The 12,092-nt window shown below is 40.4% G+C and overlaps 1 protein-coding gene across 1 annotated transcript; it reads right to left on the bottom strand.

Moving 5' to 3' along the window:
• Window positions 1-259: 259 nt before the first annotated feature.
• LOC143630404 (putative carboxylesterase 16) lies at window positions 260-3,388 on the bottom strand. The gene is made up of 2 exons (XM_077099428.1): window positions 2,710-3,388; window positions 260-1,247 (listed from the first exon to the last, which is right to left on the bottom strand). The coding sequence occupies exons 1-2, from the start codon at window positions 3,372-3,374 to the stop codon at window positions 716-718; spliced, it is 1,197 nt and encodes a 398-aa protein (XP_076955543.1). The 5' UTR covers window positions 3,375-3,388; the 3' UTR covers window positions 260-715.
• Between the last annotated feature and the right edge of the window lie 8,704 nt (window positions 3,389-12,092).

The following is a 12,092-nucleotide window of genomic DNA, read 5'->3' on the forward strand; positions in this document are numbered from 1 at the left end:
CTTGCCGTCAAGAAAAGAGTTTATGACGGGACAAAGTTAAAGAGAACTGGGTTAATATGTGTTTTACAACACCCTAGACTGAATATTATTTACCATACGAGTATATAATATCTTTTATACAAGCTTTAGCCCATCCAAGCCGTTACGTTATCAAATCCATTACATAACAGTTGGAAATAGAACTTGTAAACGGGTCAAGATTATCAAACCTCTACCAATCCTAAAACTCAAACCTGACTCAAACGACAAAATACAGGTCCATCATTCTGGTGCGTGCATCCTGAGCATTTGTAATTGGATATGAAAAATGCATAATTAAACAAAAATACAAAACCATAATGTTTACATGCCAAGAATATATGGTGTATGAGAACAGTAAAGAAAAAAAACCATGGATTTACTATACACTATTACACATTATTAACAATAAACAAACAAAAAAATCAATAGAATCATGTTCGTAACCTGTAACATAAAACGTTCAAATAAGCTAACTCATCACTCGTGGGATATATACACAGAACGATATTTGTCTGGCTTGTGTACCATCAAGCAAAATAACCTTCGTTTATTTGGACATGTTATTTTACTCAATAACAGCGCACAACCAATCAAATATCTTTTCCATTATGTACCTTGCAGAAGAAACTTTTCAGCAGGCCAAACAAACTCAAAACTCCGGTCTGCAACACTTGAATTTCCAATTCTACCCTTTTTAATAAGAGAACTCAAGGCCTCTAACTGATATATACTTCTTCACCCAAATTGCAATATCTTCAACACACGCCTGAGCTTTTGGCGTCTTAAGAAACATCTCAAAAGTCGCAAACTCATGTATCGCATCTTTATAATCATAAACAGGGGCGTCTACATTAACCTTTCTAAGCTCCTGTGAATACGCAATTGCACGGTCCCGCATAAAGTCGTGTTCAGCCACTACTGTTAAAGTAGGTGGCATTTGTCTTAAGGGTATTTTCGCCATTAGAGGGTTGGCAGCTGGATGGTCCAGATTGAACTGATCATTCGGTAAGAAAAGTTTCCATGCTAAAACCGCCATGCTTCTGTCATAAAGATAAGAGTTCGCCAACTTGATCTCCGATTTTGTCGGAGTGTTCCCAATTACAAAAGGGTACATAAGTACTTGACCCACTACTCTTATCGGGTCCAAACGGTTCCCGGCTTCCACTGCCTTTTGTGTCACATAATTTGCAATATTCGCTCCCGAGCTTGATCCAAGAAGCACACACCTATTAATGGCCATACCATAGTTATTAAATGCGATAGGCGCACAAAAGGCGAACATGCATGTTGCAGGCGCTAGGCTCTAGGCGCAAAAAAGCGTGGGCCTTGGACAAAAAAAGCGCACTTAAATAAAAAAAATTCACAAAGAAAATTATAATGGCAAACAATACCTCATTTAAATACCAATACTGTCTATTACTAACCTAATAATCGAAAACAAAAAAATAAAACAAAACAGAATTTTACTAACCTCATAATCGAAAACAAAAAACAAAACAGAAAGCCATTAACAAGGTTGACTAAATTAACAAAACAATATATTACTAACCTCATAATCGAAAACAAAAATTAAAACAAACCAGAATTTTACTAAACTCATAATCCAAAACAAAAAACAAAAGAAAAAACCATTAACAAGGTGGACTAAATTAACAAAACAGAATATAACTAACTTCATAATCGAAAACAAAAATTATAACAACACAGAATGTTAATAACCTCATAATCTAAAACAAAAATTAAAAGAATATATAAATATATTGCTTCTGATATGTGATAATAATAAGCTTATTGTCGTCCATTAAACAGATAGAGACTAACAGTTAATTATGTTAATCCCTTATATTTTGGGTAAGTTGTTCAAGTATTAATCACATAAAATAAAGGTAAATAAAAAAAATAAAAAAATTATGCACCTGCCGTTTATAATCCTAAAATGTCGACTTTAGTCAACCTAAGCGTTGTAATTGCGCCTCGCCCTAAAAAGTCGCCTAGGCGGCTGGGCGCACCGTTTTTTATTACTATGGGCCATACTAATATGTCAAAATATTTGCAATATCTTATGTCATTTATTGATCATTTTATTAACAAGATACTTAATAATAATAGATCAATCAATCAATCAAGCCCTGTATATCCCACCGCTTAGCACGCTATCGGTAAGGTCAGGGGAGGGTGGGATGTAGGCAAGTCTTTCCTCTATCCGTGAGAATAGAGAGGCTGCTTCCAGAGAGACCCCCCGACTCATAAAGCTACATACAGGTAAACAGAGTAAACATACATCCTACAAGCAAAGGCACTTAGCAATATATAGATAGCAAACTACCAAATAGCAAGGAATATGTAACCTACTAAGAATAGGGTATAAGAAGCAAAAGGCATCATCAAACAAAATATATACATAAACAACAAGGAGTCGGGCTAGCCAACTAGACCCTAAATACAAAGCTAAGCTAACTAGGTACCTTCCCCTAGAAGTCGCTAACCTTAATAATAATAGACATTATATAAATATACTATTAAATAAAAAAGCTCGTTTAGGCTCGTGAGTGGTTAGAGCTCGAGCTCAAGGTCGTTTACTAGTTGCTTAAGCTATCCGAATTGGACTAAATTCATGTGCAAAGGTATGTATGTATGTAACTTAAATAAGACTAAAAATAAAAACATACGAATTACAAAAGCAATCACCTTGAAAGATCAGCATGAGCAGCGATCCACGGCTCGATCATCTCGGACCCAAACCCATCAACAATCAGTCTGCGTCTCAACCCCACGCGTCCCGAAAGACGACACTGGGCCAAATTGGACTGCTTGGCCAACCAATTCAACGCCTCAAGAGCGTCCTCAAACGCAGCCGGAAACTTACTCTCGGGTGCCAGGCGGTACCCGACAGCCACCACAATCGCATCGCACGCCTTTGCAACCCGCCTACAAAACAAATCATTGGCCACCGAAACCCCACTTCCCATCACAAACCCACCTCCATGAAACTGCAAAACCACCGGCAGCTTCCGTGTATTATTATTATTAACACCCAGTTCCGGCGAATACCCACCGTAAACACCATCACCGTGATTCTGATTCGGGTTAAAGTTCAAAGCTTTTGAGCCGGTAAGTACGGATTCGGGTAGAAAGATCCGTAAGGAAAGAGAGGTTAAGGGGTCGATGTGGATGTCTTTGGTGGCAACGCCGTCGTGGAAGCTAGGGTTTGCAGGTGTGACGGATTCATCGGCGCGTGAGACGATGCCGAATTGCTTGTTGTTGGTGTTGGGGTTTTGAGTGAGGGTTTGTAATTGGCGGTTTAAGATGAATTTGTAAATAAGACTGTAGAGTTTTACAGATACTGAAGGCATATTATTATTGTATTATTATTTAGAAGGTGAACTGAATTGAAGAAGATGAAGAAGAATGTAAATGCATTTTGGTGATTAGTTGTTTTAAGGGTTTTAAGGGAGACTTGTTCTATTCAAAATTGGGGGTCATGTTTAGAACCTTCGATATTAAATTTGAATAGAATAGGATTATTATTATTATTATGAGAAAATTCCCTAAATAGCTCTTTTGATGAGAGTAAGATCCAAAATAGCTCGTGAGATTTCATTTTTTTTTAAATAGCCCTTGAAATCCAACTTTCACGTGATATTGGGATTTTCCCCGTGAGTTTTCGTGGACCAATCTAAATCTGCCATGTGTCAAGCATTCCCACCTACCACGCAAGTTTTGATCCCAAATCCGTCTTAAACGTTACTTTTCACATCAAATCTAACATGATGAAAATCAACTTTAACATGATGTTTCAAGTTGTTTCCGTCTCCGACGTGAGTTTTCAAAATTATGTTTTTTTAAGTTTTTTTGAAATTCATCTAAAAAGATGAATTTCATTTGAATTTAGTCTTTTTAAAAAAATCATATTCATTATCTTCTTCATCTTCTTCATCCAACTCCAAGCATTTCATCCACCCTCTAATGCTACCAGACACCACCACCACAACCACCCACCACCACCATGAAACTTAAACCGAACCATGTTCCACCGCCGCTGATGAAGGTTATCGGAATTGTGAAGCATATCTATTCCAGCTAGAAGTATTTTTAAAAAACAATACTTTTAACATATTTTAAATGGATTTGAATTGTGAAGGTTGAGAACTAGGAAGGAGTAGTAAACTTTGATGAGATCTTGCGTGAGACCGATTCGTTCATGGTTGCTCGTGGTGATCTAGGAATGGAAATTTCAGTTGAAAAGATCTTTTTGGCCCAAAAAATGATGATCTACAAGTGTAATCTAGCTGGAAAGCCTGTGGTGACTGCAACCCAAATGCTCGAGTCAATGATCAAATCACCCCGGCCCACTCGTGCTGAAGCCACCGATGTGGCAAACGCGGTTCTCGATGGAATCGATTGTGTCATGCTTAGTGGCGAAAGTGCAGCCGGTGAATACCCAGAAATAGCTGTCAAAACCATTATTCCGGTCACCGTCACCGCCATCGCCGCCACAGACATCCACGATATTGTTGTTAATGGCAACGATGGTGGCGGTGGAACATGGTTTGGCTCAAGTTTCATGGTGGTGGTGGGTGGTTGTGGTGGTGGTGATGTCCGGTAGCATTATGGGGAGGATGAAATGCTTGGAGTTGGATGAAGAAGATGATGAATATATCTTTGGAGATGAATTTCAAAAAAACACAAAAACCATCTTTTTTAAAAACTCACGTTGGAGACGGAAACAGCTTGAAACATCACGTTAAAGTTGGTTTTTATCGGGTTAGATTTGATGGGAAAAGTAACGTTTAACATGGATTTGGGATGAAAACTTGCGTGGTAGGTGGGAGGGCATGACAAATGGCAGTTTTTGATTGGTCCAGGAAAATTCACGGGAAAAATCCCAATGTCACGTGGAAGTTGGATTTCGAGGGCTATTTTTGGAAAACGAAATCTTACGGGCTATTTTGGGGTTCTCTCTCATCAAAAGGGCTATTTAGGGAATTTTCTCTATTATTATTATTATTAGAGTTAATGGCCATTTTCTTCTCTGTGGTTTGCCACTTTCGTCATTTCAGTCCAAAATTTGTATTTTTATCAATTTAGTCCTCATAGTTTTAAATATTAGCCAATTACGTCCTATCCGTCTAACGGCATCCAGCTATGTCGTTAGTTTTAGGGTAATTTTGTCTTTCTCCTATTTATTTTGAGTTATTGGTCATTTTCGTCCCTGTGGTTTGATACTTTTGCCAATTCAGTCCAAAGTTTGAAATTTTGTCAATTTAAGTCAGTTTTTTTTGTCTATAACCCTAGAGAGCATTATCCAAGCCCAAAACAGGTCTGCATTTACTCGGTCGACAACAGTAATCATACCCCCTCCTCTCGTATTTAGTTTCTAGACAGTTCCTAAACTCTCCCCCATGGTGGAATTCAATGGTAAAGTGGTCAAAGCAATTCCGTGAAACCGAATTGTACGGAAAAAACTAAAAATCGTTTCTTTGATGAATGCATAATAGTTATGGTTTAGAGATTAACCTATCATAAAGAAAATCTGGGTCGTAATCAACTATTAGACATTAATCAACAAAACGATTTTTAGTTTTTTTCGGTACAATTCGGTTTTAGGGGATTACCTTGACCACTTTACCATTGAATTCCACCATGGAGAAAATTTAGGAAATGTCTAGAAACTAAATATAAGGGGGAGGGGGTATGATTACTGTTGTCAACATAGTAAATGCATACCAGTATTTGAGGTTGCTCGATGGTTTTGGGCTTGAATTATGCTCTTCAGGGTTATAAACAAAAAAAATAAAAATAAAAAAACTGAATTAAACTTAACATTAAATTGACAAATTTTCAAACTTTGGGCTGAATTGGCAAAAATATCAAACCACAGGGACTAAGATGACCATTAACTCAAAATTAAAAGGAGAAAGACAAAAATACCCTTAAACTAACGGCATAGCTGGATGCCGTTAGACGAATGGGACGTAATTGGCTAATATCTAAAACTATGATGACTAAATTTACAAAATTAAAATTTTTGGATTGAAGTGACGAAAGTAGCAAACCACATGGACGAAAATGGCCATTAACTCTTATTATTATTATTATTATTATTATTATTATTATTATTATTATTTTCAATATGTGTATGCGTTGCTTGCTTATTATTATGAATTTATGATTATTCTAGACGATTGACTTTTATTACGTAAGAATTAGATTGGTACTACTTACTACTATGTCCTTGCATGGAAATTAATTGACTACTATATTGATATTCATATGGTGCACTATTATTTATTGATCTTGTGTTTTCTTTAACACCAACTAATGTTAAATAATGTTATCTTGAAATCGAATTGGTTAATGTTGGTAATTTCATACCATGTGTTATAAGTTGGTGAAAATGGAAGGACTTAAGTTGATAAGTTGGTTTAGTTTTCTAATTGTAATATGCTTATTATGGTAATGTCTTGGTCACCAAGTTAAGGCTTGATTAGAGGTTTTAGATGAGAGATCAATAAGAGTTATTGTAACAGGTTTTTGAGTCAGTTTTCTCTTGTAATAACCAACATTAATGAACCGTTTGTATGGTAGGTCTGTATGTTAGAGCGATCAAGGGTGTTTTCGAAGAGTGAAAAACTTAACAAAATAATGAATTATGAAGTATGTAACTAAATAATCATAATAATCATGGAGGTTTTAATAAAGAGATTTTAAAATGAAAAATAAATGAATATATAATATAAAAAAAACTCCAACTACTGATCTATTTATTGGTTTAGTTGGCTACCCGCCAACATCACAATCAACTAATCTAAATAAAGATAGTTAGGGTATTCAATTGAAACAATTTTAAAAATAGTTCATGCCTTTCTGGTCTAATTTGAAGGACATTACAAAAGTATTCGTGTATATGTGAAGGATTTTGAAAGTAGTTTAATCTTCGTTCATAAGACTAACCTCATTCATAAAGAGTTTTCATAAGATACGTTATTTAATTACACATGTTTTTATATAAATAAAATAACATGTGCTAAAAAAATCATAGTAGGGTTGTATATTACTCACTTTCTTCAACAAGAAAAAAAATCAAAACTATTTTATTTTATCACTAAATTTAAAAAAAAAAAATCATTTACAAACGACAGATGTTCATAATTTACTTTTGACTTACTTTTGATAATTTACAAACGAAAGATGTTCATAATTTACAAGTTATGTCGTCTAAAATATAATGTGAGAGACAACTATATAATAGGCAAATCAATTGATCATTTTCACTTACTTTTGACTAAAACTTTGGTGCACACGACACAAGTTTTGTTTTTTAGTTTAACGGCCTTTGAAATGGCTATTGAAGAGGTAGGTCCCAGCAGAGCCCAGTTGGACCCACAGGACTCACCTTGAAGAGAGACGTCTGCGCAGAAACCAACTGGATCCGCAGGACCCACCATGCTCAGAGATGTGACGTCCTTACGCGCAGTACGCAAGCTGTTCCCGCAGGAAATGCCTCCCAATGGTGAAGTACTCCGCCTGTTCCCGCAGCTGCGGATACAAGCCATCAGGGAAGGCCACCCGCGCAGCAAGGCTACACGCACAAGGCACTTAGCTCTCAATAATTCAGTAGTCACCTGAAGGAATGAGCAAAGCCGGGAACAATCCCGCACAAAGGCGGGAGGGGGAATACTCCCGCCCAAATGAGCCAGTCCGTACGATACTGGAAGATCTTTTGTACTGTACCTGACGAGGTATGGGCAAAAGATTTGACCAGAGATACGACAGCCCATTGACAACAGTATGACGAGCAGGATGCTCTTGTACTGTATGTCACTATTAGCCGCTACCTACTCACCAACTCCTGTCATACCACGTGCATAGCCTGCAGTTGGTGGAAAAGGAATAGTACACAGCAGGCCTGGTCACTGTCAGCCGCTGCCTACCCACCAACTACCAGCATGGCACGTGCGTAGGCCACAGTTGGTAGAACAGGAATACTATTCAACCGGCTATACCCTCTTGGAAACCTACATTCGGCTATAAATACCCCAAATGGTATGATCATCTTATCTTATCTTGTATCTTACATCTTATACCTGATATCTGCTCTAGCAATCTCTTAATATAAACTTATATTCAAGAGCAATCTAGTCTGATTCTCACGCCGGAGGGTGGTCACAAGGAGGTACCCCCCCTTCTTAGTGACGAGCTCACGGTGTCTGTTTTGCAGGTTATCAGAAGAACCATCTTTGCCGGATCTAACCCCTCGTGGGAAACATCTATTTAACCCCCAGGTTATCCGTAATCTGCCCGGGGTCAATTAGTGTTTTTTCATTGGCGCCATCCGTGCATAAAAGCTAGAACTTCATTTCCTTTCAGTTTTTTCAAACTTCTGGAAAGATGGTTAAAGAAACTCCGGTAACCACAACCCCAGCTACTCAGGGGAATACCGGCGACTACACAGTTTTTACGAACACTACCCCAGTTACCCAAGCCGGGGCAAGTGCAGTAAATTTTACGAACACTACCCCAGTTACCCAAGCTGGGGCAAGTGCAGTAAATAATCGCTCACTGGGATTCACCGATACCCAGTTAGAGAGACAACGAACGAGGCTCCCCCGCCAAACACTCGATGAAGTTAAAGCGTGGGCGGAAGCACGTCAAAAAGAATTCCAAGCCGAGTTGGATGAACGCTTACGTTCACTCCAACAGCCTGAGGAATTCGGAGAGTACTGGGACAATGATTCGGAGGAATCCGATAGTAACGCAAAACCTCGTCATAGGGCGAAAGGGAAGCGTAAGGAAATGGACTCCCAACAGAGAAGGCGTTTTGGAGAAACCTTCAAACCAAAAAACGCAGGTGGAAACCCACATGACTTCTCCAAAACATTTACACCAAATGCTGCAAAGGCGGGAACGTCCAAATTTGCAAGGGACATTGCGGAAGCAATCGTCCCGAAAAGTGCCAAACAGATATCCAACATCGGCACTTACGATGGTATATCTGATCCAGACGATCATTTGAACAGGTTCATAGCGGGGGCAACCGTCAGTAGTTGGACGGAACATACGTGGTGTTACATGTTCCAAATGACGCTTGTTGGGGCAGCTAGAGCGTGGTTCGATCGTCTACCGGTCCACCACATCTACGATTGGGAAGACTTCCAGCAGAAATTTAGCCAACACTTCAGCCAACAGAGAAAGTATACCGAAGAGCAATGGACAATCCTCAAATGCATTCGAGAGGAAGATGAATCTTTGCCAGACTTCATCACTCGCTTCAACTCAAAGAAGCTAAGTCTGGGTAATATTAGCGAAGATCTTGTTCGCGCTGCTTTCATCCAGGGCGCGAACGACCCAGAGCTCATCCGCACCTTAACGGGTAAGGATGGCATGCCATCCACATGGGACGCCATCATGACAGCAGCTAAACGCTTTGCGGAAACGGAGAAGCAACTGGGTAGAGACCTCCCCCAGAGCACAAACCTCTACACCCAGAAAACAAGAGAAGACAACGTCCTTACCGCCCGACTAAACAAAAAGCGGAAGCTAGGCATTTGGCAGTCAAGGGTAAACTTTGACACCTCATCCGGCTTGCAACATCGGTTAGGCGGAAGGGATAACGTACAGTCGAACCAGAACTCCAGATGGACGCCACTCACCAAAAGCGTCACCGAGATATTCGCCACTGAGGAGCTCCCATGGCCAAAGGCTCCAATAATCCGACATCGTCACAATGCTGATCAGAGCAAATACTGTGACTTTCACAGGACAAAAGGCCACAACACTGAAGAATGCACAGACGTAAAGGACATCGTCGAAGCATTTGTCAGAGATGGGACGCTCGCACACCTCGTTGCGTAACGAACGCTGAGCAGGCTGATGCGTGTAGAACCCCAGCTGGGGAAAACAAGAATAAAATTGCAGCTTCAATGCCGGAGACTACATACTGCGTAAACAACGAGATCCCGAACCAGGTGCATATCGGCTCGATGGCATTCCCATCCCAACATGGAAGGGAGCTCAATTACACAGTTTGCATGTAGATCAATTCCAAATTTGTAAAGAAAAGGCCCAGAGCCACTTCTAATGGAAATGATTCTCCTTAGAACATCGATGCTGATGATTTTACATTTATACTTATGAACTTTCCACACGAATATGCCGGTTTTCACCGCATAATTACGTGGAAAGTCGTTGCGTGGGGAAGGCGGCCAAACCCGCATAAACCCAAAAAACGGCAAACCTTCACGCAGGTCAGTTAAAGGTAAAGTTCAGTCATCCCACTAAATGAAAGTGCCGGTCTATCCGCACGAATCATGATAGAGGAAACTGCACACTTAACCTACTAACAACCGCGCGTCGAACGGTTAATTTATTCAACACTGATGCTGGTACTCACCGCATAGTTATGTAGAAAGTCGTTGCGTGGGGAAGGCGGCAAAACCCGCATAAACCCAAAAAACGGTAAACCTATACGCAGGTCAGTCATAGGTAACCTTTGGTCATCCCACTAAATGAAAGTGCCGGTCCTAACCGCACAAATCATGAGAGGAAACCGAACCTATTGACAACCGCGCGTCGAGCGGTTAACTTATTCAAAATACTTTAGAAAATTTCGAACAAAAGGATGAGGAAAACCTCCACGCAGGTCAGATATAGGTAAAGTTTAGCCATCCTACTAAGTGCAAGTGACGGTCTTACCCGCACAATCACGAACGAGGAAGCAAAACTTCACCTATTATCTACCACGTTCAAAGGTTAACTTATTCTAAACACTTAGAAAATTTCAAAGGAAAAGATGAGGAAAACTTCCACGCAGGTCAGATATAGGTAAAGTTTAGCCATCCTACTAAGTGCAAGTGACAGTCTTATCCGCACAATCATGAAAGAGGACGCAAAACTTTAACTTATTATCTACCACGTGGAAAAGTTAAATTATCTAAGTACTAAAAAAATTGCTAAGTTAAATCAGAATATGCGTGAAATAAACAAGGCAAGGGATTGGCAAATAATCTTTATTCCATCGAAATTCAAATATTACAAAGATTGCTGGGTACATACCCGCATACAAAAGAAGCTATACAAAAATAAAAATCTACGCTAATGGTGGAAAGGGATCTTCAGGATCAAGCTTCAGGACCACTTCCACTTGGACCCGCACCATCAGTAGAGCGTGGCGGTTCAAGGAAAGCTTTAAGGATAGCTAGCCCATCATCAGCAGCAGCAACTTCGTTCACCTTCTCCACCACCGGATGCGGGAAGGCGGCATACTGGTTCACTGCTTGGTCATAAACAGCTTCAGTATCCACATCGTACAAAGGGAAGTTGGAAGGCGGGATGCCTTTCTCAACGAACCCTAGACCAAGCAGGAAGCCGGCCTTTTCCCCATCCTCATGAGAAGAGTTGAGGGTTGCGCTCATGGCATCGTCGTATGATGTGTCCGTGAAGACTCGATGCACAACCTACAAGAAAAAATACAAGTATCAAAACCTTTTCTATTTACAAAGAAAAGCGTAAAGACATTATGAAGTTAAGCTTACCTGAGACAACGCTTCTCGAAGAAGCCATTCCTTGGTAACCAGAGCTTCCTGGAGGGCAGCTTGAGCTTGGGTACGGGCGCGTTCGGCTTCACTTTTGTTGAGGTTGGCAAGCAACACTTCTTTAGCTGCAGCCTCTTCAACGCCCTTTAGCTTCCGCTCAGTCTGGTCAAGCACCCCCCTCTGGTCCAGGATCTCTTGGAGCTTCTTCGCGTCTTCCATCGCCAAGGCATCATGAGCCTGTTGGAGCGCCTCTAATTTAGCTTTAAGTTCCTCATTCTCGAGGTGTAGAGGCTCAGCAACAGCTTCAGCCTTGGTGGCCCTTTCAGTTGCGTTCCGAGCAGTTTCCTTAGCCAGCCGAAGCTGTTCGTTAACAGCTTGGGCAGCCTTGGAACGGGCCTCGAGACGGGCCTGAACTTCAACTTCAAGGGCCTTGAACGCCTTCTCCTTCTCCGCAGTAGCCGCGGAGAGCCTCCTATTCTCCTCCCGGACAGCCCGCGCCTGAGCCACTTCTTGGATACGAGCTGCTTTTAACTTGTC

The sequence above is a fragment of the Bidens hawaiensis genome, unplaced genomic scaffold (genome assembly GCF_021521415.1).
Source record: "Bidens hawaiensis isolate Kalapana, Puna unplaced genomic scaffold, B.hawaiensis_p1.1 tig00005663_1, whole genome shotgun sequence".
NCBI lineage: Eukaryota > Viridiplantae > Streptophyta > Magnoliopsida > Asterales > Asteraceae > Bidens > Bidens hawaiensis.

What these genes read in the sequence shown, in the direction of transcription:
- LOC143630404 (XM_077099428.1), bottom strand. Translation starts at nt 3,374, where the DNA reads ATGCCTTCAGTATCTGTAAAACTCTACAGTCTTATTTACAAATTCATC. An exon ending in GCTCATGCTGATCTTTCAAG is followed by an intron (nt 1,248 to 2,709) that starts GTGATTGCTTTT and finishes GGCCATTAATAG; the next exon opens with GTGTGTGCTTCTTGGATCAA.